The sequence below is a fragment of the Rattus norvegicus genome, chromosome 6 (assembly GCF_036323735.1).
Source record: "Rattus norvegicus strain BN/NHsdMcwi chromosome 6, GRCr8, whole genome shotgun sequence".
In the NCBI taxonomy this organism is placed as follows: Eukaryota; Metazoa; Chordata; class Mammalia; order Rodentia; family Muridae; genus Rattus; species Rattus norvegicus.
In genome coordinates this window covers 127,322,968-127,350,932 of record NC_086024.1, presented here as the reverse complement: position 1 = coordinate 127,350,932, position 27,965 = coordinate 127,322,968, and the positions used below count along the sequence as shown (strand labels likewise).

At 47.4% G+C, this 27,965-nt stretch overlaps 1 protein-coding gene across 2 annotated transcripts in view; it reads left to right on the top strand.

The window, feature by feature from the left end:
• Positions 1–3,577: 3,577 nt before the first annotated feature.
• The window catches only part of Lgmn (legumain), a 38,443-nt gene continuing 14,055 nt past the window's right edge, over positions 3,578–27,965 (top strand). Inside the window, exons 1-2 of one of the 2 annotated variants that reach the window (XM_039112870.1) lie at positions 3,578–3,729; positions 16,055–16,227. In XM_039112870.1, the coding sequence (XP_038968798.1) occupies positions 16,084–16,227 (144 nt within the window). In that variant the 5' untranslated portion in view covers positions 3,578–3,729; positions 16,055–16,083. The remainder of the gene's footprint in view (positions 3,730–16,054; positions 16,228–27,965) is intronic. The other variant, NM_022226.3, reaches the window with a different exon arrangement.

The window sequence follows — 27,965 nt, the reverse complement described above, 5'->3', positions numbered from 1 at the left end:
TGCCTAAGCCAGTGGTGTTTTCCATTAGCTCAACACATATGGTGGCCGCCATGCCATGAGCAGGCCCTAGAGTGAAGACAGTTGCCGAGGTCATAGATTCCTTTTCCCTCCCTCTCTCCCATCCTCTCTTTCCCTCCCTCTCTCCCTCCCTCTCTTTCTCCTTCCTTCTCTCTCCCTCCCCCCTCTCTCTCCCTCCCTCTCTTTCTCCTTCCCTCCCTCTCTTCCTCCCTCCCTTCCTCTCTCCTTCCTTCCCTTCTTCTTTTCCTCCCTCCTTTTTTTTTCCCTTCCCGCCCTTCTCTGCTTTTTTGAGTCAGAGTTTCATTATGTAGCCTAGGCTGGCCTTGAACTAAAGGCAATCCCCCTACCTCAGTCTCCCAGGCATTGGGATTATTGGGATCCACAGGTGTGTTTAACCTTACCAAGCTACTTTGTTTTTCTCATTAGAATTCTCAAGTTATGCCTGGGTGGGCAGGCAGAGGCACTACATGCTTTTAATCGTACCCAGCACTCTGGAGGTAGAGGCAGTCGGATCTCTGAGTTCAAGGCCAGCCTAGTCTACAAAGAAAGTTCTAGAACATCCAGGCCTATGCCGAGAAACCCTGTCCCAGGAAATAATAAGATAAAATAAAAGAATTCTCAAGTGATACACTGAACCTTGTAATTACGGGACACATAGCTACTGTTAGGTATGAGGAAACCTGAGTAGATGAACTAGTTCAAAACTTGTAGAGGGTGTGGGGTTGAAATCTGAATCCAGATAACTTGAAAGCAGAGCTCTCCTGTGCTCCCAGGCCTAAGGAACATCACCTTGCAGATCTCCTGGGCTCCCTGGCCATCACCCTGGCAAACCCCAGCAGCTTCTCCCATTGGGTATCCACTTACAGTGCCTTTTCTTCTGGTCCACTCAACTCAACTATCACCAAGGGAGGGCAAAGGGGCTGTCCCAGGCCTTTTGTGTAAACATACCAGGCTACAGAGCACGATTTCCCTTTTATTATTAAGGCCTAACAGTCAAAGTTCACCATTTATTCTGTGTGAAATAGGGAGTGGTTAAGGATACACTTTATCTTCTACTGGACAGTGAATGCCCAAGGGGGAGAAAGAAAATCGTATTTATCTCAATCCTTGGCTACATGTGGCACTTAAAGGGCCTGGTAAATATGTTCAGTGAGCTTCGAATACTCATGGTGGAAGACCCAATGTGTGTTTCGTCATAGGTTGAAGCCCAAGGTCACCTAGCTGTGCGCCTAGGCCCTGTGGTCAATGTCTGCCAGACGTTTCCTTCCAAGTGTCCGTCGTTATCTTCACTTAGCTCCCCTTGCAGTCTCTCACAACTATTCAACTCTCCTCGTTTGCAAAAATGGACAGAGATAACACCAAGCTGGTAGATGTGGCTGTGATCTTAATAACCAAGATAGGGAGCAGGTCTGCTGTGAGTTACCAGGCCTAAGACTTGGGGAAAAAAAGACTCGGGGATGGGGAAATAGCTCAAAGTGTGACAAACTAATGTGACCACTAGGGAGAAAGACACACTGATCTCCTGGACTCACTGCCCAGCAGGCTAGCTTGATCATAAACTCCAGGCCAAATGAGAAATGCTGTTTTTACAAAACATGGTGGATCTGGGCATAGTGAAGCTTGTCTTGAAAAGCTCTCAGGGAGAACTTTCCCTCGGGATGGAGACCCTCCAACTCCAAAGACCAGACCGAGACACCACAGGATGCAATCAGCAAGAGGATTTGGTTTATTGTCGGGATACACAGGCACAGGCACCTGCGGGCGCTTCAGTCACTCGGGGGACTGGCGCGCCCCATGGAACCAAGGATGGGCTTTTATAGGATTTTGGGGAGCAGAAGCAAGCATACAGAAGCAGATGCATGGTTACAGGGATATAATTGGTGGATTCTAATATGGCAAGGGTTTAGCCCGGGGGCAAGTTTCCTAGCTACCTTCCTGAAACATAACGGCTGACTCGGCCCCCCAAGGGTTCAGCCCGGGGGCAAGTTTCTTAGCTACCTTCTTGGAACATAACGACTGACTCGGCCCCCCACCAGGGTGTGGGACCTCTCCCGGGGCTTTTCTCATTGTCAGGTGCTCAACGGCAGTCCTCCTGTTGCCAGGCCTTCAACCAAACACATCTTGTTTGGCAGCCGCTGTGTACTCAGTGTTCTAACCTTTCCCTGAACCAGTCATCTTAAGTACAGCCTTGCAAAATGGCGTTACTGCTGCTAAGCTGGGGTCTTTCAGTCTTTAATCCCAAGACTTCAGAGGGAGAGGGATTTAGATCTCTCTGAGCTCAAGGCCTGGTCTATACACTGTGCTTAGGACAGCCAGGGCTGCATGAGAGACCCCGTCTCAAAAAATCAAACCAAAGCACAGAGACAAAAACAAGGAGGACGGCTCCTGAGGTTGACCTCTGGCCTCTACATTCATATGCATACATATGTACATGCATTTGCAAGTACGTGAGTGTACACACACATACACACACATGCACACACATGCACGCACATACACACACAGAGTAGTGTACACATATACACACGGAGTAGTGTACACACACACACAGAGTAGTGTACACACATACACACAGAGTAGTGTACACATATATACACAAAGTAGTGTACACACACAGAATAGTGTACACATACACACAGAGTAGTGTACACACATACACACAGAGTAGTGTACACACATACACACAGAGTATTGTACACATATATACACAAAGTAGTGTACACACACAGAGTAGTGTACACATATACACACAGAGTAGTGTACACACATAGAGTAGTGTACACACATACACACACAGAGTAGTGTACACACATACACACAGAGTAGTGTACACACACACACACACACACACACAAATACTAAAATAAAGCCCTGGTATGCTCAGGCAAGACTACATGAACTCTGACACCACTCCATCCAATTCGCGGTTCACTGAATACCAGCTTTTTATGGCACTTGCATATACAGTATTTTATTTCCTCTCCAGCTCACCGTGACATCTAACACTTGGGACATGAGAGGGGATTAGGATTTTAGGATTCAGGAACCCTACTGCTAAGGTTTGCTTCCTCCACTGAAAGTGTTTTGGGAGCTTGAAAAAAATTTTTAAAGTTCCTTGATTTTGTCAGATGTCCTGTCTGTAAAGCTAGGGGTCTGTAATCTCTGGTTGTTGGGGGTGGGGTGGGTGTTGTGATCATAGGTCAAGGCAGACCAACATAATACGACAGTCTTTGTGGGTGGAGTATCGGGGAGCATCAATAGGTCCAGTGCGTGGACAAGTCTAGAGACCAGTTAGTTTGCGCGACTTCTCTCTCACTGTCCCTAGAGTCTCCAGATACCTAGGTCCTCAAGCTTAGCTCATTGAACAGGAACAGCCCCAGCCTCTGATAGCAAGGCCCTGAAGCTCCGCCCACAGGCCCTGAAGCCCCGCCTATTCATGCTGGGATTCGTAGTCTTTCTGGCTCGCCCGCCTCACTCTCGGCTTTTATTGGTTTCCTAATACGCCACACTCCGAGGCCGCACCAATCAAGATGCGCAGGTATCCCGGGCTCAGGGATCCGTGTTGCTGCAGATCAATCACAGCGGGGCGGACTCTAGAGGTGGCTGTTCTGAGTCTGCGCGACGCACGGAATTCCCACGGTTCTGCAGTCACCGCGGCGATCACCCAGCCAGGTAATCGGGGACCCCCGGGAGGACCGCGCCCCACGAGAGGTGACTTACTGTTTTTTGGCTAGGCTTGCCATCCCTCGACCCTTTCTGAGCAATATTTCCCTTCTGAACGCTCCCAGCCGGAGACTTGTTTGTGTCGCGGGTGTGCTTTGCTGGAACGGCGGGTTGCCCTGGAGGGCGAAACTGAGGCAGCAGGAGGAGTCGATTTACTGAGGTTTCACAGCCAAGCAGTTCCTGGCAGCCCCGGGCTTGGTTGTTGATGTTTTTAACTTGGAGTATTGCACCCACGGGGAGGGGCGATTCCCGATCTGAACAAAAATACCCCGACAGGAATACCCCGAATATTCCTGAGAAGAGTTAGTGGGTTTCAGGGAGGCTCAAATCCACCTTGAAAGCGAAAGCTAGCTTGTGTGGTCCCTGGCCCTCTAGGGTTAGGATTATTTTGTGTAAGAACTGTGAACACTAAGGACTGGAGGATGGAATGTATGTCACATGCTCCGTTTTACAGATGAAAAATGAGTGGTCAGGATTTGAGTCTGTAGCTACTGGAATAGTCTTTACTCTGGGTCTGTAAGCCAAATATTTTTTGGGCTGTAGTAACTTCACCATGTAGCCCAGGTTGGTTTTGAATTCATGACCCTCCTGCCTCAGTTTTCTGAGGGCTGGAATTATAGGACTGGGCCACCATGCCGTGTTCTTTGCTAAGATGTTTGAGACGAATTTACTTTGTTGAGGGTAGAGATAGTCATTTGTGTACTGAGACAACACCCAATCCTCATTTGGGAGGAACTAGGACTTGGTGTGGAGGGGTGTGGGGTGAAGTTGGAGGGACAGAGATGGGGCGGTGGCTAGCCGAATGGTGGTGGTGATGCAGGAGGAGGAGGAGGAGGAGGAGGAGGAGGAGGAGGAGGAGGTGGTGGTGGAGGAGGGTGTATTACCTGGAGAACAGCAAGGCAGAGTTGTGGACAGTGCTTTGGATCTGGAATCTGTAAGGGATTACAGGTGTGGAGTGAATTGATCCAGGATGATAGTCACGTGTATCTCAAATGCCCTTTAGTGGAGTGGGGAATTTAGATGTTGTCCTGAATACCCAGTGAACTGCCTTTCGTGTAGAATTCTCTTTACCTTACAGGTTTTGTAGGGTAAAAAGTGTTAGAGGAGGTCACACTAAAGACCAGAAGGGCACCACAGTAACCCCCAGGGGAATTACAGCTGTGGTAGAAGATTCTGGACCAGTTAAGGAAGTAGACTACACCATGCCGGGGATGATGCTTATTGATGGGGATGCATCCTTAGACATGCGTGTCAGAAGGCGATGTTGCTGTGTGCACACTGTGTGTGTGGGGGGGCTTTCACAGGGGCCTGGATGGTGTAGGGCACTCTCTGTGGAGCTCAAAGGTGAGATCGGAGATGGTACGGTGTGCATGAGAAGAGCGAGGCTGAGCGTTCTCTATTTATAGTAACTGGGAGGACTCTCTGGAGCCACTAGCAAACCAGTGAAGGGTCATGTCCTGCACATAATTATGAGGTTGGCAGCACAGTGGCTTGTTGTCATCAGCATTGGCAGGAGCACATGAGGAAAGCATTGGGTGACTGCATTGTGACAGCTCCAGTGATAGTAAGCCATGGGACATTCTGGCTCTGCTCTTCTAGGTCCACCATTGTGTGTGCGTGACATGGATGTGTTGACCAAGAAAACCCGAACAAACAAAAAAAACCAAACAAAACACATGTCACGTTTCACTGCGTTTAAGTGAAAACACTGCTTCTGGAACTTTCCTGCGACTGTTTTGGGGAAAGGCTCATTGTTGTTCTTGTTATTCTTGGTATCGTTGTTATTATTACTATACTTATTTTTTTGAGACAGGGTCTCTACATAGTCCTGGCTGTCCTGTAACTATGGAGACCAGGCTCGACTCAACTCACAGAGATCTGCCTGCCTCTGCCTCCTGAGTGCTGGGATTAAAGGTGTGCACCACGTCAGGTCCCGTTGTTATTTATTTTTTAAAGATTTATTTATTTTATGTATGTGAGTTTACCGTATGCTGTCTTCAGACACGCCAGAAGAGAGCATCGGATCCTGTTACAGATGGTTGTGAGCCACCATGTGGTTGCTGGGAATTGAACTCAGGACCTCTGGAAGAGCAGTCAGTGCTCCTAACCACTGAGCCATCTCTCCAGTCCCCACTGTTGTTTTTGTGAGACAGGCTTTTACTCTGTAGCCCAGACTGACCTTGGATTTGCAGTGTCTCTCCCTCCTCAGCCTCCAGAGTGCCGGGAGTTTAGATTGTGCCCAAAACTCTTGGCTCCAACATTAGGACTTTTTTTTTTTTCTGAATTGTTTTACCATTTGTGTGTGCATGAGCACGTGTGTACGTGTGTGAGTGTGTATGTGTGTGTACACACCTAGTTGTCAGAGCTCCGTGGCCCATGTGTGGAGATGAGGACAGCTAGCTCTAGGCTATCCGGATCTCAGTAGCTCAGCGATTCACCCATTTCCTTCTGCCCGTGGGTGGATGTGCTGAGATGGCAGACGCTGATTCAGGTGAAATCTCTTGGCTTCTGGGAATCAGTGCATCAGACTTTCTAGGCTAGTTCCTTTAACCACTGGATCATCTCCTTGGCCCTCCAGTATTTTTTTTTTTTTAAACGGCAGAAAGTTGCTTAGTAGACCAAATTCAAATCTCAGTTTGTGATGAAATTGTCATGAGCATTGAGGAAGTCGAAATCCGAATGATTAAATAAGCATGTGATAAGGTTCATTGATCCCCTCTCACCCCCAAATCCGTAGTCGGATTCTTATGTACCCTTCAGATTTGAGGAGTGTAAAGTTTGATGCTCGCAGATGAAAAGGTAGAAGAGAATGGCATGACTACTTGCCTTAGAACAGTGGTTCTCAACCCGTGGGTCTCAACCCCTTTGGGGGTTGCCTATCAGATATCCTGCCTATCAGATACTTACATTAAATTCATAACGATAGCAAGATTACTGTTATGAAGTAGTAAGGAAATAATTTGATGGTCCGGGACCATCACAACACGAGGGACTGTATCAATGCATTAGGAAGGCCGAGAGCCACGCCTTAGAACAAAGTAGCCACTTGCCAAAGGGTGAATTTAAAAAAACCCAGCGTTCTAGCACCAGAGAGCAGAGAGTCTATGAGTTCAAGGCTAGCCTGGTCTACATAGATTTGCAGGACAGTCGGGGCTAGGTAGAGAGACCCTGTCTCAAAAAACCAAACACCGTCTCCCACCACCATGCAATTCTTGGAAACATCATAGATATTTGTGTATTGTTGCAGTGTTTGTGGCCTTGCTTATTATGGTGGTTAAAAGAACCAGAAACAGCCTGCCACTCTGAGAGGAAGAGAGTGTCTATTGGATGTTGGCAGATCTCTTTAAGAGTATCATTAATTGGGAAGACATGCTAATTTAGAATAATGTGTCATGGGTGTCTAAGGATGGGACCGCCAGGCCTACACTCCATCTGTAATGTTTTGTGGGTGTTATGGAGGATGAAGATCTAATATTGTTACAAGGTATTAACAGCTGATAGTGTAGGTAATCGTGAAGGTGAATGGGACAGAGTGGTTATGTTTACATCTTTTTGTTTTTTTAAGACAGGGTTTCCCTATGTAACCTTGCCTGTCCTGGAACTTATTCTGTAGATCAGGCAACTCACAGAGATGCCCCTGCCTCTGCCTTCCAAAGGTGTGAGCCCCCACCACTTGGCTCTTCTTTATTTTTTATTCTTTTAGTTTTTTTTCGAGACAGAGTCTCACTCTTTTGCTCTGGCAGTCCTGGAACTCACTATGTAGTCCTGGCTGGTTTTGAACTCACAGAGCTCAGCCTGCCTGCCTCCCTCCAGAGTGCTAGGACTCTGTCCACCACTACATAGGACTTCAATTTCTTGAAGTTAAAAAAAAAAAAAGATACGGTAACTCCACTTCCAGCCTGGTGACACTGGCCTTTAATCCAGCACTCTGGAGGCAAGCAGGCCAATCTCTGATTTGGAGGCCAACCTGGTTTACATTGTGAGTTCCAGGTCAGTTATAGCTGTGGCTACGTTGGCAGGCCTAAAATCAAACAAAATCAAAATCCGACAAGAGCCTAACTTCAAGGCCAGGTGTGATAGCACTCACCTTCAGTTCCAGTGCTCAGAACAAGGCTGGGGAATATTTTTTTGGGGGGTGGGGATATTTTTGAGTTCTGGCCAGCCAGGGTTTTCTTAAGTCTAACTTCAGAATTAACATAATAGGTAGTAAGGCCTCTTGTAGTCATTTTTGGAAAAAGACCACAGAGTGTAATGGAACCAACTCTCAAAACTAATAACCTTTAAAAGAATTCAAATTTGAAATGGGCATCAAAAATACAAGTATCCCCAGCTCCGAAAAAAAGAACAAACAAAAAAAAAAATACGAGTATTGAGATGCCCGGTCAACCTCCCACTAGACGTCATGTCTGATGACGCCTGAGGCCTCCCTGACAGCTTTGATTCTGCTTGCAGTTTCTGTGATGGTAAAAGATACTTGTGTGTGTGTGTGTGTGTGTGTGTGTGTGTGTGTGTGTGTGTGTGTGTGTGTTTCTTTTTTAAAAAAAAGGTGACGTTATCACCATATACATCTTAAGAAAGAGCATGTGTTAAGAGTTTTGCTTAACTTATTAAACTTATTGGTATTGCAGCTAGTTCAAAGAGTGACCCAGAGTGCAGCCTTGCCTGTAGACTGGAAATTTAGAGTGTGAAATGTGGGTGGGAGTGGATTGGGGGCAAAGGAAAATCTGTGTAGCCACCTGTGATGGTTTGTATATGCTCGGACTAGGGAGTGGCCTTCTTGGAGTAGTTGTGTCACTGTGGGTGTGGGCTTGGACTAGCTGCCTGGAAGCCAGTTTCCTAGCAGCCTTCAGATGAAGATGTGGAACTCTCAGCTCCTCCTGCACCAGGCCTGCCTGGACGGTGCCATGGTCCCACCCTGATGATAATGGACTGACCCTGTGAGCCAGCCTCGAGTAAATGCTGTTCTGATAAGCCCTGCGTTGGGTTGGTCCAGGTGTCCGTTCACAGCAGTAAAACCATAACTAAGACACCACCCTTTGTTAGAATTCATTTGCATGTCTACATTCATTATTTGCATAACCCCTTATCCACAGGAAATAGGTAGACAGTAGTTTTGATGGAGCCATTATTAGATGGGCCTAGAAAGGTTTCCTAGTCTGTAGTCTAGATCTGGCTCTCGGCCGACCTCATAGTCTCCTGGTTGAGGGGAATGGTAAACTCATCTGGTAAGACATTTTCATTCGAGATAGGATCTACTTACTTTAGTCAGCAGTAAAGCCAAAAGACATGAGACTGAGGCCTTCATTCTGAGGTTCTATTAGAAAGGGAGTGGTGGTCACTGTCACAGCGGGACCTGTTTAAGATTAAGAGATTAAGGCTGAGGATACAGCTTAGACATAGAGCATTGCCTAGCACTTGTGAGACCCTGGGCTTGACGCCTAGCACCTCAAACCATGTGGAACACTGTAACTCCAGGACTTGGGAGGTGGAGGCAGGAGGTTCTGGAATTTCTTCTTGAGGAGGGGAGTAGTGGGAAGGCGGATTCAAGATAGGGCTTCTCTGTGTAACCCTGACTGTCCTGGAACTCACTCTGTAGACCAGGATGGCTTGAACTCAGAAGCCCATCGGCCTCTGCCTCTGGAGTGCTGGCTAAGGATCTGGAATACTAAATCGTTCTTAGCTTACATAGTCAGTTTGAGGCCAGCCTGGGCTACCTGAGACTGTCTCAAAATACAACAGAGTACAATACAGTGAAACAAAACAGAAAGCCAACACAGCAAAAGAAAGTTCGGTTAAGGAAACAGCCCTAGCAGGCCAGCCCCTAGAATCCTCGTGGTTTTGGAGTTGGAACAGGTGGATTGTGAGTTTTGGGTCAGTCTTTGCTACATAACGAGACCCTGTGTCAACAAAGCTACAAGACGAGGGGACAGTCCAGAGCACCTTTTTGTTCCTCTCACACACTGTCAGCTGTTTACAGGATGCCTTTACTTTAACCTCCAGAGAACAGAGCATGATGAAGACGTGCCCGTTTGGAAAGTTCTTCAAAACGATGTTGTCATTTAACCAGCTAGCTTCTTGGTGCGGCTTGCTGCACCTGACCCAGTGGTAGCTGGCGGTGAGAGGTCACACCTATGGTGATGGAGTTGTCATACCTGGCTTTGATCTTGACCGAGCCATGTAAGTGGCCCCATGATCTTGCCTCTGTTACTTATATGCTTGTGACAGTTTGGAATGCTCCCTTTGTCCCAGTGTCCCTGGTTGAATTAAGTCCATTTGATGACCATTTTTTTTTTGATGTCGAGTGAAAGTCCTTACCCTGACCCTCTGGCCCAGCCTGTAGCTGAACAGTGACAAGGGGGCAATGGCAAAGGTTAGGACAAACTTTTGGCCATGGGGAAAGTTCATGAGGTTTGTCATGTGACTTTATGTGGTTAAAGGTCTACATGATGGGGGCGCAGAAGAGCTCCCGCTAGTGCTTTAAAATAGCATGCGAGAGGTCATGGGTGTGCTTGGGGAAAGGCTGAAGATCTACTCTGTGTTTGGGCCCCAAGCTGGAACCGTTGGTGTCTGTGGTCATGGGACCCACCAGGATTTTCCAGGAGCAGTGAAGGTGGTGGTGCATGTGACACGAATAACCCACTCAGCCAGATTCGCATCCTGTCACTGATCTGCAAGTTTCACCCCTTCTCCCAGTCTTGGTTTCCTCCCAGTCTCAAAGGAGCGATGTGTGTTCACAGGGGTCGTCTGTGAGCTCATCAGCCCTAGGGTGAATGAGTAACGGGATCATGGCAGACCTCGGCCTGTCTGCTATCCGTGCCTAGCAGTACTGTGGCACGCATATGAGAGGAACGGAAGATAAACCAGATACTGTGAGCGCAGCCAAGGGCTGGGCTTGTATGGCTGCCACAGTGCTGGCTAATCGAGGTGGCTAGACAGGCTGTGTCTGTTTTGCTGCTCATAGTCAGGTTGTACACTGTTTCCAGAACAGTCATCTAGGTATCCCCTGGACCGCTGCCAAGGTTCCCTTGGATACCAAATAGGATGCTCAAGTCCATTAAGGGAAATGGCATCGTTTGCATAGAGCCCAGGCTTGGTCCCCCGTAACTTTTAACTCCTCGTTGTATGACTGGGGTACCTAGGACTTTTACAGGTACAAAGTTAGTTGTCAGCCTGTTGTGCCCTGGAGGTGGTGTCAAGAAAGAAAAAGACTTACAAATATAGCTTAGGTGCAACCCACGTGTGCATGCATGTGCATACACATACCTGTTTGAATGTAGGCGTGTGAGTGCTTCAGGTGGCTGTGGAGGTCATGAGGCAACTTCTGGTGTTTATCTTTCCAACTTGATTAAGATAGAGTCTCTCTGTGGTTTACTGCTTAATAGGCCAGGCTGTGTACTCGTGAGCGTCTACAGAGTTTCCTGTTTCTCCCATCTCACTGGAGGAGTGGAGGGATTACAGATGACCGCTACCACACCCAGCTTTGACATGGGTTCTGTTGATTCAAACTCAGGTCCCCATGTATTTGTGGCAAGAGACTGACTCTGAGCTTCCTCCCTAACCCCTCAAAGTGTTTTTGATCCAAGCTTGGTTAAAAAAAAAAAAACCTCTGGATCTGGAAACTTTGGACATCGAAAGCTGTGCCGTTTATTTATTTATTTCCCCCTAAATATGAGGAGGAAGATCACGTGTCACTGCCACCTACGGGATGCATCACTCGGATGTCACTCGAACCAAACTCAGCAGAGACTGATGTGTAAACCAGGAACCAGTTTGTTGCTTTTAATGGGAGATTATTATAGCTATCTGGGCTGCTCTTGGGACCAGGAGCTCATTCTGTTTCCTAAGGGCAAAGTCAGTAATCTGACCCACAGGCCAAATTTGCTACCTGTTGCTGTTTGTTCGTTTTTAATAACGTTTTATTCAAGTAGCTATAGTCATTCATTTCCGTGTTGTCTGTGGTTGCTTTCACGATACATTGGCAGGGTTGAATGACTGTGTTGGAGATGGCCTGGCCTACAAAGTCCAAAGTATCTACTGTTTGGCCTTTATAGGAAAACATGGCTGACTGGATCCTGAGGAAATCTTTCAGGCAGCTGAAGGAGTGCAGGGTGGAAAAGCCTGCTGGTGGTCATGCTAACCTTCTGGTAGGGCCCTTGGAGAGCTCTGGGGACATGTGCTTCTGCTCTTTAGTGTCCTCTTTGCTTGCCCTTTGTCTGAATATGCCTCTTGGGGACACTAATTAGGCCTTCAGGACTATGAGGAGGTTCTTGGGTGCCTATTAACAAACCAGCAGGTCCTGGCATTGAAACCACCTCAGCAGCTCACTAAACTCATCTGTTATATCTCATACTCCCCCATACTCTGGGGACCGACAACCGATCTGGAAGCATTTACTGTAGTTAACTCCTGCATGAACCTTTGACCTTGAACAAAAGAAATGGGAATTCAAGCCGGTGTGGTGGTAAGTGCTGTAATCTCGGCACATGGTATACTAAGGTATAAGGTGGGGAGGGGAAGGGGGAGATGAGGAAGAGGAAGAAGATAAGGAGGAAGAGGAAGAAGATGGAGGAAGAGGATGAGGAGGAAGAGGAAGAGGATATGGAGGAAGGAGTAGAAAATGAGGAGGATGGGGGCTGGAGAGATGGCACAGTGGTTAAGAGCACCGACTGCTCTTCCAGAGGTCCTGAGTTCAAATCCCAGCAACCACATGGTGGCTCACAACCATCTGTAATGGGATTCGATGCCCTCTTCTGGTGTGTCAGAAGACAGCTACAGTGTACTCATATACAAAATAAATAAATAAATCTTTAAAAAAAAAAAGAAAATGAGGAGGAAGGAGAAGGAGGAGGAAGAGGAAGAAGAGGAGGAGGAAGAGGAGGAGGAGGAAGAAGAAGAGGAGGAGGAAGAAGAGGAGGAGGAAGAGGAAGAAGAGGAGGAGGAAGAGGAAGAAGATGAGGAGGAAGAGGAGGAAGAAGAGGAGGAGGAAGAGGATGAGGAGGAAGGGGAAGAGGATATGGAGGAAGGAGTAGAAAATGAGGAAGGAGGAGGAAGAGGAAGAAGAGGAAGAGGAAGAGGAAGAGGAGGAAGAAATCTTAATTTGCACTGACTGAGGATTTGGTTCTTGAGCTTGAGACATTTGCAGTGGCCAAGCATCACAGTCCCAAAGATGCTGGGCTTAGGGCCAAGTACTGGAGCCCATGGGTCTTAGGCCAGCATCTCTGCATCCAACTGTAGTCTGAGACTGGCTGCACCTGAGTACCCAGGAGTGCTTTGGAGATGCAGTCTGTACCCAGGGAGATCCTCGTGTGAACGGATGCATGATGTAGCATCCTCACTGGAGACACCAGTTTGGGTGCCCTGGCTTCTTCCCCTTCTCCCTCGTCGGAGGGTTAGGCCAGAGGATGGAGTTCTTCCTCTTAGAGATGACCATCTTAGAGACAGCTGCTGTGTGTTTTCTTGAGGGCAGAAGCTAGGCAGAGCCAGCCATGCCAGCTCCTCCTTGCTGCTGAGTCTTCCGCACCTCTTATCATAGGGTCACAGACCTGGGTGAGTCATTTCAGAACACCAGAGTCAGGACCCAGGGAGAGGCTCACGTCACAGTGTATGGTGGCCAGCATATGGTCTTATTACTACCTCGTGTGGTAAGAAGGGTGTTTGGCAAACGGGCACGTCTTCATCATGCTCTGTTCTCTGGAGGTTAAAGTAAAGGCATCCTGTAAACAGCTGACAGTGTGTGAGAGGAACAAAAAGGTGCTCTGGACTGTCCCCTCGTCTTGTAGCTTTGTTGACACAGGGTCTCGTTATATAGCAAAGACTGACCCAAAACTCACAATCCACCTGTTCCAACTCCAAAACCACGAGGATTCTAGGGGCTGGCCTGCTAGGGCTGTTTCCTTAACCGAACTTTCTTTTGCTGTGTTGGCTTTCTGTTTTGTTTCACTGTATTGTACTCTGTTGTATTTTGAGACAGTCTCAGGTAGCCCAGGCTGGCCTCAAACTGACTATGTAAGCTAAGAACGATTTAGAAACAAATTTTGACATTAAAGTACAGTATAGGCTGGGTACTTCCTTAAGCATAAAGTCTTGAGATGTGGAACTATGGGGCAGAAACTAACAGCCCAAGAATCCAGAAAACACAGAGCTGGTCTTTGGTCAAGGATAAGTCTCCAGAAACAATGGATCTATCACTTCCTTCCTCCCTTCTTTTCTTTTTTAAAGACAAGATATCATTTATTTATTTTGGGTTTTTGAGACAGGGTTTCTCTGTGTCCCTGGCTGTCCTGGAATTCGCTCTGTAGACCTGGCTTGCCTCGAACTCATAGAGATCTGCGTGCCTCTGCTTCCCAGGGACTGGGATTAAGGGTGTGCACCACCACCGCTCATTGAAATACTTATTTTTATTTTTAGGTATGTATGTGTGTATGTAATGTGCACGTGAGTGTAGGTGCCTGTGGAGCTTGGAGACAGGCCTCCCCCACCACCTCGCTTCCAGCTGGATGGAGTTAAGGGCAGTTGTGAGCCACCCAATGTGGATGCTGGGAACTGGGCTCAGGTCCTCTCTAAGAGCAGTGCCTACTCTTAACCTTCCCCCTTTGTAAAGCACATGAAAGTGTTTGCTCCACCGGGAACCCAGACACATGCACTTGTTAAGTGACAAAGACAGGAGTTGAGAGTTTGATTATAGCTTATCCAGGTGGCTCACCCTAAGGCTTAAATTGCCATCGCTGTTGGTGACACAGAAACACAGCTCTCACTTCATGGGGAAGAGGAGTTTACTCTGGAGCCAAACATGAATGACCGTGGCCCAGGGAGAGGAGATACCATGCCGAAGTGGTCGATGTGGTTTTCACTAGGGGCAAAAACAAAAAACGTCATAAATCAAAGGATTTGCCTTTGTAGTGGTAGTGGGGGCCATAGACGGCAAAGAAGGCATGGCTGCTATAGGGTTCAGATGCTAACTGATGACATTCTTGGCTTTTGGATTGGTGGACTTTAGTAGTCTGTTAAGGGCTGCATTGTAAGGGTTGGATAGTCACAAGGATGTTAGATTAGACACAGGGAAGAACAATGAATGGCTTTCATGGGGGTAAAAATATCTCAAGGTCTTTGGCTCTAGTCTGCAACATTTTAACTTCATAATTGAAACCCAGTCTTCCGGCTTTGTAGAATCTTTAACTCATGCCCCTTCCCCCTCCTTCCCCCTTTTCTCTCTCTCTCTCTCTCTCCCTGTTGCCCCTTTCCCGATCTCCTTCCCTCCCTCCTCTCCCTGTGCCCCTTCTTGGAAACTTGAGTTCACACTCTTGTTCATGTACTGAATATTTATACTTTAAAAGTAACATTGAAGGGGTTGGGGATTTAGCTCAGTGGTAGAGTGCTTGCCTAGCAAGCGCAAGGCCCTGGGTTCGGTCCTCAGCTCTGGGGAAAAAAAAAAGTAACATTGACGCTGGTGAGATAGCTCAATGGGCAGAGATGCCTACCGCCAAGCCAGTCAACCAGAGTTTAACCCCTGGGGTCCACAGAGTGGAAGGAGAGAACCAACTCCCTAAAATTGCCCTCTGCATGGCAGTAATTACCTCCACCTGCCATGAATAACTTTAAAAAATGTAATTACGGGCTGGAGAGATAGATGGCTCTGTGGATAAGAGTACTGTCTGCTCTTCCAGAGGTTCTGATGTTCAATTCCCAGCAACCCACATGGTGGCTCACCACCATCTGAAACAGTATCAGATGCCCTCTTTTGCATGCAGGAATATATATATATATATATATATATATATATATATATATATATATATACAGAGCACTCATACATAAATAAATTTAAAAAATATAAAATTGTAAATACATTTTACAGTAATAGGTATTTATTATAACGAAAAGGGGGTAGTTTAGGAGAGTCCCCTGTTCTGCCCACTACCCAACAAAAATACTCCTGTTAAATTTATACGTCTGCTTTGTGCATTTTTCCATGTGCGTTCTTGCGCAAACAGTTCAGGGACTGGTGGGTGTCTGCATTTTGAGTTGTGGTAGGAACTTGAAAAGCTGGTTTAAGTGCCTTCTGGGTATTGGTTGGTAGTGGGCGCTGCTGGCTCCTGAAGGTAGGTTTAGGAGATAAGGACAGGGCTGTCCTCCCCCCACAGTGACCAAAGTTCCTAGTTTTTTTTTTTTTTTTTTTTTTAACTTTTTATCTTAGCTGTTACCCTCAGCACATTCCTCTGGGCCGAGCAGCCAGTCCTCCTGACTCCAGGTGACAATGTGATGTTATCTCCGGAAGTTCCTGACCCTTTTAAATTGGCTGTGTTTTCCTTTTCAGTCTTCTGAAGCGGACACTGTGGGTGCAGAATGATCTGGAAAGTGGCTGTGCTTCTCAGCCTAGTGCTGGGTGCTGGTGCTGTTCACATCGGTGTGGATGACCCTGAGGACGGTGGCAAGCACTGGGTGGTGATTGTGGCGGGCTCCAATGGCTGGTATAATTACCGACACCAGGTAAGAAACCTAAGCGCTCTTGTCACTGGCTTTGTGTCTACGAAATGGCGTGGCCATTTTGGAAGATGGTTTTGCTTCAGTCTAATGCGGGATTTCCTCACCTTCCTACAATGGTGGCCTTTAGAACCAGGACTTATTCCCCTTTTGGGTCTGCACTGGATCTGAAGTGGTCGTGGCATCACTTGCCTGCCTGTCACAACTCAAAACTCAAAATGCATTTAGACATCACCGAATATCTCAGGCACAAGATTACCAGGTGAGAGCCTTTGGGCTAACACCTTCATGTTATAGAAAAGGCACCAAGGGCTAGAGAGAGGGGGTGATTGAACTGAGGCCATTTGGCGAGAGGCAAACAGGGCTGAAGCTCTGGGGAATGGTCTCCTGTTCCCTCTGTCCTCCATACCTCGGTCCCTTTACACCACCTCATCCCTCCTGTATCCTGCAAATCAGCTTGTGGAAGTGGGAGAGAAAGGCACAGGTAACAGAAAGGCTTCCTACTTAGGAGGAAAGGGTGGCCTTGGGGAAGCTGGCAGTGGGGGGTGGGGTGGGGTTGGTGAAACAGCAAACCCTGCAATCCAAAGAGCTCTACCCCAAGGTGTGGTGTGTAAAATCTCGCACTGGTATCAGCCTTACTCACATTGTCCAGCATGTAGATGGGCACGAGATTTGGCCACGGAAAGGAAGAAGTAGTTACGTGTGTTTCAATGTGGTCAAACCGTAAACACATGCTAAGTAAAAGAAGTCACTCAACAAAGACCAAACATTTAATCAATCCACTAAATGGCACTTCAGACTAGGAAAATCTACAGGGAAGTGGGGGCCTGAGCAGAGGAAGAGTCGGAGGAGTTGACTGCTCACAGGATTAGATCCTGTTGCAGGGAGCGAGAATGTTCTAGAATAGAAAGTGGCTGTGGTCGTGTGGCGCGCTTTATCTAAAAGGCTGACTTCCATGTGAACGGTAACACTGTCATTTAAAAAGTAGAGTTAGCCAGGTGTGGTGGCACACACTTTCAGTCCTATCACTTGGAGGCAGAGGCAGGCAGGTCTCTGAGTTTGAAGCCAGTCTGGTCTACGGGACAGAGCTAGTTAAAAGGTTGGTTTTTTTTTTTTTTTTCATGCCAGGTACCTAGATCATCACAGGATCATGTTACAGGCTCTCCCCAAGGCATTTAGATCCTTTAATCCTCACCACTGTGGCACTGGACCTGTTCCTAATCCTTCTTTAACCACCAGCACTTGGATGGAGATCTGGGGAGGCCAGTAGTCCACCCGGGGCGGTGGAGTTGTAAGCGGCACAAGGAGGGGGTGGGGTGGGATCCAGACCCAGCCAGCTGGCTTGAGAGCCACCCAGTCCAGTAAGAGCTGCATGAGTCATGGAAAAATTTCTAGCAGCCACATTTGAAAAAGCTTAGAATGGGTAGGAGGGACTGCGGGGATAGGCTATCCAGTTAAATGCCTGCCGTGCACATGGATTTGAGTTCAGCTCCTAGAAAAACAGCAAGGAGGACTGTTGTGTGCTGTAATCCCAGTTCTGTATAAGGAGGTAGAAACAGCTGCGTCCCTCGACTCACTGGCCAGCCAGCCTAGTCTGCCTGATAAACTCCAGGTCAAAAATGGAGTACTGGGGGCCAGGCCGGGGAGGTAGGTCAGTGGTTAATAGCATTTGCTATTCTTCTGGAGGTTCTGGGTTTGGGTCTCAGCTGCCATATCAGGGAGCTCATAGCCTCCTGTAACTCCAGTTCCAGGGGATCTGATGCCTGCTCTGGACTTGGGAAACTGCACATACATGTGCATATATGCATGGAGACATAAATATACACACATAAAATAAATAAAGTGAATCGCACCTGTCTTAGTCACAGTTCCCTTGCTGTGGAGAGACACGATCAAAGAGACTCTTAGAAAAGAAAGCATTTAATTGGGGACTTATGTATAATGTTTGTGTATAATTTTAGAGGGTCAGTCGATTATCGTGTTAGGCAGGGTGGTCTGGGTGCAGCAGGTGGAGAGATGCTGGGCCTGGTGTAAGCTGGGCCTGGTGTGGTTTCAGGTTTTTGAAACCTGAAAGCCCACCCCTAGTGACTCACCTACGTCCTCCAAGAAGGCCATACCTCCTAATCTATCCAAGTAGGTCACCAAGTGGGGACCAGGCTTGCAAATATATGAGACTAATGGGGGCCATTCTTATTCAAACCATCACAGCACCCAAGGAGCAACACACCAGATTGTTCTTTTGCCTCCACATTCTCTCTCTTTCTCTCTCTCTCTCTCTCTCTCTCTCTCTCTCTCTCTCACACACACACACACACACACACACACACACATACACACACACACTTACAAACAATATAAACACACTTAAACACACAGTTATACACTATAAACACACACACGCCTATACAATGTAAACACACATACACACCTATCCACAATACAAACACACACCTATTCACAGATGTATAAACAAGAAAAATATATAGGAAGTTAATTTTGACATGTAAGCCAGACATCCAAATGAATACCAATTCACCATGTAATTACTATTAAAGTTACTATCGTGATAATGTCCCCAGCTCCGAAAAAAAGAACCAAAAAAAAAAAAAAAAAAAGAGAGAGATAATGTGTATCCTTTAATAGAAAGTTTTATTATGTTTCTTTATTTCTGCACGGATGTGTGTGTATGTGTGGGCACAAGGCTATTATGGCACATGTGTGGAAGTCAGAGGATAATCTTGCAGGTGTTGATTTTCCCAATCTACTGGGTAGGTCCCAGGAATCAAACAGGTTGTCAGACTTGGCAGCAAATCTTTATATCAGTAGAGCCATCCTGCTGTCCCCATGTCCCTTTCTCATGATGAATCATTGAAATCCAATGGGTACATGAGTCCCAGGGAGTGTCAGGTTAGATTATCCACAGTACAGGTGTTTGGCTGCTGGACAGCCAGTGGCCAGCTGTGTCCCTGTGAGTGTCGGGGTGCTTGGCTTCCGTGTGCCGTCAGGGTTGGTTTCGGTGAAGTTCTGACTCATCTTGAATGGCCTCTGTGTGCTGGCCAGGAAAGAAATTTGGCCTGATTAAGAGCTGTATCATGACTGATTGCTTCTCCTTTGAGTGAAAAGATTAGCTAAGCACAGATCACGCAGGCAGCAAGTATGCTGGCTCATCAGCTGCTCGGTCTTTATAAGACCAGCTCAGGAGAATACACTGGCTAAATATTACCTGGAGGTTAAGTCATTCAAGAGCTCTCCCTTGATCCTCTGCAGGTTTTAACTGGATGTATTCACAGAGGCTTATGGTTCCTCAGGATTGAAAGAGCAGGTTAGCCTTAAACTCAACAGAGAGCCTTCTCCCTCTCCTGAGACCAAAGGTGTGCATGCACGAGCCACCGTGCCTGGCATCTCCTCAGTGTTTCAGATAGCCAATGTGGAGAGGTCCTAGGTTGGCCAGTTAAACTCAGGCCGTTTGACTCAAACCCATGTTTTCAGTTTTGAGGCCCTGTGTTCAGAGAAGTACTGGTTGTCACAAAATGGTTACCCCAGCTCCAGGGTTTTAGGGTCACGGGGCACGCACATAGTGAGGAGCGGACCACCAAAGTCAGAAATAAAACAAAACCAACTGTATTCACTGCTGGGATAGGGGGGAGTGGGGGAGGTGCTGCTGCTGCTGCTTATAACTGGTTAGGGTCTGGGTCAGTCTTGGGAGCTGACACAATGACCTTGAAAGGGTTTGAGCAGTCTACTTTTGAAGCATAAATCCGTGAGCAGGGGATAATAAAGAAGGAGTTAGTAAATTGACGGTTAGTTCCACAGCCCAGGATGTGGTGAACAGCAGGATGGTGGTACAGGCTTAATGCCAGGGACCAGCCTCTGTTTGGTCTGGGTGTCTTGTGGGGGGCAACAACAAATTACTCAAGTCAAATTGTGGGTTCAAGATGGCAGCCTATGTTCTGCTCAAGATGGCTTCCTAGACAGCTCTCTAAAGATAGCTATTGGCTCTGTAGTCTGCTTGAGACAGCTTTTCAGACTGCATCCTCTCCCTCTCCCTCCCTCTTCCCTCTCCCTCATGTATTCGTGAGAGTGTGTGTGTGTGTGTGTGTGTGTGTGTGTGTGTGTGTGTGTGTGTTCTGCTCTGCTCTAGACAGCTTTTTCTTCTATTCTAAAAAACTCTGGTTGAAACAGCTAGCTTGAGACATCTTTCTGCTAATAAAAATTCCAAAAGCTCTCTGGATGAGTTTTCTGACCAAGTCAGAAATCCTATTAGAAAAACATTGTAAAAGTAATTCTTGGGTTTTCCAACCAAAATCAGGAAGCCAGGAAAAAAAAAATCACAAAGAGCAATGGTTGCTCCTCGGAAAGCCTTCTTTGGAAAGGAGCTAGACAACATTCTAAAAGAGCTGTGTCAACTCTCTAATAATTCTTGGGATTTCAGAAATCCTGTCAGAAAAAAAATTCTAAAAGAGCTGAGTTTGCTCTTCATGGATTTTTCTGCCTAAAAATCTGACTAAACAAAGATCCTGTTAGAAAAAAAATTCTAGAAAAAAAAAAAAAAAAAGAGCTGAGTTTGCTCTCCAGAGATCTCCAGACAGCTCTGAGCTTTTGTTAGGGAAAGAAAAGAAAAAACAAAAACAAAAGACAAAGACAAACAAACACTGCTTTTTCTAGCTTGTTGCTTGGAGACCAAAGTCCACATTTTATTTACATATCAATTCAGTTATTCCAGGTTCCCTCTCCACCATCCGGAGAATTCTATGACTCCACCCCTTGAGTCTTAGGAAGAGACAGCCAAGAAGCACAGACAATAAGATAGCTGGGTGGGACCCTGCCCTGGAATCACCATTTTAACAGTGCTTGGACCTGAATTTGCTCCGTCCCAGCTAACCTTGCACTCATGAATCTGTCTGCACTTGTATCTGTCTGTCTTTCTGACTGGCTGGCTCACAGTGCAGCTGCCTCGTTCCTTTAGATCTTTGAAGCCCCTTATACAGTTCATATTGCATCCTTATATGTTTGCATAGTTGAGAAGTTATATATTTTGGCATTCATGGTTTTAGAGTCCTTTTCCACAGCTTTAAGGGCTGTCCTGAAGGTCCCAGTGTTTACCTTTTTTTTTTTTCCGGAGCTGAGGACTGAACCCAGGGCCTTGCTCTTGCTAGGCAAGTGCTCTACCGCTGAGCTAAATTCCCAACCCCACTGTTTACCATTTTGCTGAGACATTAGCCACACCTTCGCCTCCGGGACTCATGCTGTCTCTGATTATCATGGAGTCATTAATGGGAGGACATTCCTCGGAGGACCTGGAAAATATGTGCATAATTATACAAACAAGCCATCTCTAGTGGAGGCCTAAGCTGTCCCAAGGGCGGGAACCATGTCATTCTGTCCCTACCAAGGCCATACTGGATGCATCCTATCTCAACCTTTATGGGGCTCCCACAGGCCACCGGCACTGGAAAGAACGTAAGGCTTGGGGACCTGCAGTTAGATGGGGGCAGCAGACGGATGCCTCGAGTTACTCTGGGCTCTTCACAGGTGTCACATCCAGACAAAAGTTCTGTGGAGGAAAGAGAGGCCATCTGTGCTAGCCCTTTGCCTGTCTCTCAAGGGTAAGCCTTTCCCTGGGAGTCAGTGCAGGCCTTTGCATCACATGCTTAGGTGAGCCTCAGTTCCTGGAGAAGGAAAGGGAATTTCTAGGTTTGACTCAGAGAAGCTCCCAGCAGATTACGCAAGAGTGTCACATGGTTCAGAGAGGCTGGGACCGGGAAGGTGGGGAGAGTGAGAGTGAGCGAGCTGTGATAGGGCAAGTTTACAAAGCCTCGTTTTCTTCCTTTTGACTGAACCAGGCAACCGAAATTTGATAGAGGCTGTTGTAATGCACACCTCTGCTCGAGAGGCAGAGGCAGGTGGATCGCTATGAGTTTAAGGCTAGCCTAGTGTACATAGTTATTTCCAGGCTAGCTGGGGCTACAGAGTGAGACTGTAATAAACAGATATTTTTGGTGTGTGTGTGTGTGTGTGTGTGTGTGTGTGTGTGTGTGTGTAGGGGTGGTTGGAAACAGGGTCTCTCTCCTTAGCCCTGGCTGTCCTGGAACTCACTGTAGACCAGTCTGGTCTCAAACTCTTAGAGATCCGTTTGCCTCTGCTTCCTGGTGCTGGGATTAAAGGTGTGTGCCACCATGCCAGACTAATAAGAATTTTCTGATAGAAAAATTCAGTTGGCTCCTATATGCTAACGGGGTTGGGGCAACCCAACCCTTGGAACATCTGCTTGGCCCCTCCTCATTCTCACACTCAGGGCACCACTGCTGTCTGCCTCAAGCAAACTTTTCCAGGAAGGGCTAGGTAGTAAATATTTGCACATTTACAGTCCAGGAAGGCAAAATGGTAGCTGGTGGGGACAGGAGCCTGGCTGCAGGGAGTTGGGGAGGCGGAACAGCAGGGTGCAGAAGCAGCAGACAGTGCAGGCCTGACAGTCTGTCCTTCAGACAAAGTCTTCACTTAGGCTAGTGTCTTTGAAGTCAGTCAGTTTCAAAGATGGAAATGTCGGATGCGTGGGCTTGAAGCAAAACGTCCTTTGAAGAGGGCAATGCCCGAGAGGGCTGGGGCGTGCTGGATGGGACTGGGAGGGGGATGCTGGGCCCAGCAGTGATGAAGATGGGCATGTTTGGGGTAGCTGGACCCTCTGGTGTGATTGCAGTCCCCCTACGTAACCTGCCGTAACCTGCCGTAACCTGCCGTGTAGGGGGAACAAATGACATCAGCTCCCTTTTAACCTCAGCCTCTTCCTTTGGGCTTGCGCCAGGCACTGCAGAATCCCAGCTCGGCTCCTCTCCACCACTGCACTTGGGTGGAAAGCAGGATGTTGGGATGGAGGATGCAGGCTGGGACGGGAGGAGCTCATGCCTCTGTGAGGGAAGCATCCCCTGATGGAAAGCCCTTCCCTGTCACTAAATACGGCACACCAGCTGTGTTTAGCCTTCTCAGCAGCCCCCTGTCCCGTTATGCTGACAGCTGGTGGTACTGTACGTGGGATATGTGGGGGCAGGGTGCCAGTATCGGGTCATAGGACCCCTCAGTGAGCCTGGCCAACTCCCAGTGTCAGCTTTGAGATCAGCTGCGTCACAGCAATTCCTGCTCTCTGCAGAGGCTGTGCCCTGCATGGGGTCATGCTCAACCCAGCATCACCTCCTGTGGCCCCTTAGGGGGAAACATCGGTTGTGCTGCTTCTGCCTTTTCTGAGTTCATCGAACTCCACCGTATTTTGAGTTAACTCAGTGCAGAAGTCACTAATGTACGTGGGGGCATCTGAGTGCTTCTGAGGAGCCTGCACATAGCCCCCGGTTTCACTAGGAAACAGCTGAATGTAGAGGCAGAGGCAGGAGGCCTGGGTTTAAACCCTGCTGGAATGAGCACCTCTACCTGGCAGGGTGGTCCGGAGGACCCTTCTGCTGCTCACCCACACAGAACATATCATCTCTGTGCCTCTTAAAGCCAAGACATTCTTTCTGTGCCATTCCACCCCATTTCAGGCTCACAATTCTGGGTTATTTTAGTAATTTATGAAGTTGTGCAAACCTTCCCACAAACTAGCCCCAGAACACCACCATTCCCCCTGTGTACCCTATGTGGTCCCCAGAGTAGCTCTAAGCAACCACTAGTCTACATCCCGTCTCATGCATAAATTGCCCTTTCTGACCCTTCATAAAAGACAGTCTTGCGTTGCCCAGGCTAGCCCGAACTCACCAGCTGAAGATAACCTTCAACTTCGGATCTTCTTGCCTCTACCTCCCTAATGCTCGGGTTACAGGTGTGCACTGCCACAGTCAGTTTTCTGCAGTGCTTGGGATTGAACCTGGGGCTTGTGCACGCTGGGCAAGCACTGTACCAGCTGAGCCACACCCCTAGTCCTCAACTGGAACCTCATATCTCTTCAGAAGTCTGCAGTATTCTCTTTGGCTTCCGTCTTTCCTTAGGTGACGTCATAGAGCACAGTCCACACTGCAGCGGGTGGGTGTTGGTACTGCCATCCCTCTTGGTTGCCACATAGCATTCCGCTGTGGTGACAGTTTGCTTGTCCATGTCAGACGATGGGCTTGTTGCCCACTTTCGTTCCCATGAGCCGTTTTGCTGAGCTCATGTGTATATGTGCTGGTCTTTGTGTGGACAAAATTTTGTCTCTCCTGGGTAGACACCTAAGGGAACTTTGGTAAGTATCTGTGGAGCCATTTTCTACAGGGACTGGCATTTTACATTCCCATGAGTGGTGTGTGAAGGCTTCACCTGGTACTTGTTATTGTCTGTCAGTGTGGAGTATGGTATCTTGCATTTCTCTAGTGACTAAGGACATTGCACATCTTTCTCGTGGACTTAAAGCCATTGTATTCGTAGGTAAACATTTTAGTGCTGTGAAAATACACCATGACCAAGGTAACTCTCATAAGGCCAACATTTAATTGGGGCTGGCTTGCAGGTTCAGAGGTTCAGTCCATTGTCATCAAGGTGGGAGCATGGCAGCATCCAGGCAGGCATGGTGCAGGAGGAGCTGAGAATTTCACCTCTTATTCTTAAGTCAAACAGAAGGCTAGCTTCCAGGCAGCTAGGATAAGGGTCTTAAAGCCCACACCCACAGTGACACACCTATCCCAAGGCCACACCTCCAAATAGTGCCACTCCCTGGGCCAAACATATTCAAACTGCTACGGTAAGGTGCCTTTTCTAGCTTTTACAAACTCTAGAGGGCCAACCATTCTTTTATGTTTGGATGTAAACCTTATTCAACATGGGCTTTGCAAATCTTTTTCTGCTCTCAGGCCCTCGTTGATGACGTGGAGGTTCTCTCCCACCTGAGCTCCATGATCTTTTGTTTTCTTTCTTTTTTTTTTTTTTTTGGTTCTTTTTTTCGGAGCTGGGGACCGAACCCAGGGCCTTGCGCTTCCTAGGTAAGCGCTCTACCACTGAGCTAAATCCCCAGCCCCGATCTTTTGTTTTCTTTATGATATTTTTTTATTTTTATTTTTTCAGTCCCGGGCTTGGTACCCAGGGTTGCCCGAGTGCTAGACACGTGTGTGCTCTACCACTAACCTACACTCTACGCCTTCAATAGCATTTCTTTAAAAGGTTTATTTATATTTTTAAATACTGTGTGTGTGTGTGTGTGTGTGTGTGTGTGTGTGTGAGAGAGAGAGAGAGAGAGAGAGAGAGAGAGAGAGCGCACAAGCATGTGAGATGTGAGTACAGGTTTCCACAGAAGCCAGAGGCTCCAGAAAGTTGTAAGTCACCCAGCATAGATGCTGGGAACTGAACTCGGTGAACTCGAGTCCTCTGCTAGAGTAGTGCCTGCTCTTAACTCCTTAGCTACCTTTCCAGCCCTCCTTTCAGTGGTGTTTTGAAGCACTGAGATTTAAGTTTTGTGAGCTCTAATTTATTCAGTCTTCTTTTGGTGTCCCATCTGTGACATCATCCCTCAAGGTCCTGAAGATCCCCTCTTGTGTAACTTGGTCCAGGTCTTTTAGCCTCGATCCATTCTGAGCTCCCTTTGCGGCAGTGAGACACAGTTCCTCTCGTCTGACCCGGCACGGGTGGTGAGGATTCTTTCTTCCACAGTGTGGCTTGGAAACCAGGATGTGAAAGGTCACCACATTTGCTCTGGTTTCCTAATTATTCAGCTATTTTTAGGTCTTTTGTATTCCTTGTGAATTTTAGGATCACCGTATCCATTTCTGCTCACCTTTAGGGTTTCGTTATGAGACAGGGTTTCACTGTGTAGGCTATCCTGGAACTTGCTCTGTCAACCAGGCTGTCCTCTGACTCAGAGATCTGCCTGCCTGTGCCTCCTGAATGCTGGGACTAAAGGCATGTGCCACTACTGTCCAGCTCTGTGAACCATTTTTTGTGGATTTTTACAGTTTTAAATCTGATGCATGAACATGAGTCTGTCTTGTTATGTCACAGATGAACATGTCTGTGTCTTTCCACAGTGTCGTAATTTTTTGAATAGCAATACATTTAAAAGGTGCTAAAGCAGCAGGTTAAATCCTATCCAGTTTAGTAATCTGGCTGAGTGAATTTGGGTTCATTTATTTCCATCTTTCTTTTTTTTAAAGATTTATTTATTTTATGTATGAGTACACTGTAGCTGTCTTCATGCACACCAGAAGAGGGCATCAGATCCCATTACAGATGGTTGTGAGCCACCATGTGGTTGCTGGGAATTGAACTCAGGACCTCTGAAAGAGCAGCCGGTGTTCTTAACCGCTGAGCCATCTCTCCAGCCCCCCATTTATTCCCATCTTGATTACTGATTTTAACTTTTTTTTTTTTTCTTTTTGACACTGTTTTTCTGCCTGTCTGTCTTGGAACTCTTTGGCTGGCCTTGAGTTTAGAGATCCACTTGCCTCTGCCTCCCAAGTGCTGGGATTAAAGATTCCCCACTACCACCTGCCACCACCTCCCGGCTTGATTTTAACTCTTGTTTTGCAGATTACACTGCACACAGTGAGTCTCTGTGTGTTTGTGTTTATGTTGTTTAGGGAATGAATGCAAGTTCGAGGAGATCTCCTGAAAGTGGGCAGAGGGAAATGTAAATACAGTTTGTTGGTAAGAGATAATGAACCCAAAGCCAGCTGAAAGGAAGAAGCAGCTGCTGAAGCCTAGGGAGAGGCTCCAGGGACAGTTGGGAGTCCTTAATGCTGGGTATCAGATACCACATGCTACGTTGGGATGGGGCTGCTGCTTTGGTGTCTGGAGTGGTGTTCTCACAGGGTCCAGGCATTAGGAACGTGGGGAGGTGTTATTCACGTACAGTTGGTGTTGGATGGTTCTCCTTATTTTATAGAAATGAGGATTTGAGCATTGTCACAATTCACACACGTATGGCTGGGTTCCACCCCAGGATGAGTTGGTGAAGGACAGACTTCGTAATGTGACTCTGGTTCCTTAAGATTGATTGCTCAGGCACGATAGCTGCCTTGGTTTATGTACGTACTGGACAGAATTTCCAGCAGTGTGATCCTCAGATCCTACATGACTGTATAGGTACCCGCTGAGGACAGTTTTGTGTAGTTTCTGTCTAGGTTTTTAGCCCTTCCTAGTCTCTTTAGGCCTCGGTAAACTTGGTGATCTCTCTCTCTGCCCTTCCATGGAGGCCATCAAGATCTGTAGTCAGAATGCCTGGCTTTCTGTCCCTGAGCTGTTCTCTCCCCATTTGTAAGGTGAGGGTCATGGCCTTTGACACCTGAGGACTGAAGGATAAGGTGCCTAGCAGCAGAGCACAGCAGATTGAATGAAGGTGGATGCACTTGGTTTCACACTTCGCCGTCCTTTTGTCAGCAGCTCCCACTCGCAGCAGGTGGATGCTAAGCAGAAGTATTTGACAGTCACACAGGTCCATCTGAACAGTCTCTCTGCATGGGCATCTGCAGCCAAAAGCTTGGTGTGCTAAGTTCTTTATTTTCTTAGTCACCTCACGTGCTGCCTTGGGGTGCTCTGTGCAGTGGCTGTATATATGACACGAGGTCAGAGCTGGCCCCACATGCCACTCCGTGTTCCTGGAATGACACCGTTAACAGAGAGTTAGGCAATGTGTTCCCCCTCTGACCTAAACTGATGCTCCGCAGAGTGCAGTGTGCATCATCTGAAACAAGGAATGTGTGGTCCAAGAATTCCAGCAGGGGTACCTTCTGTTCCCCTTGACCGCCTTCTTTTGTTTCAGATTATGACGATAGCCTTTTTCATAGACAGGATCA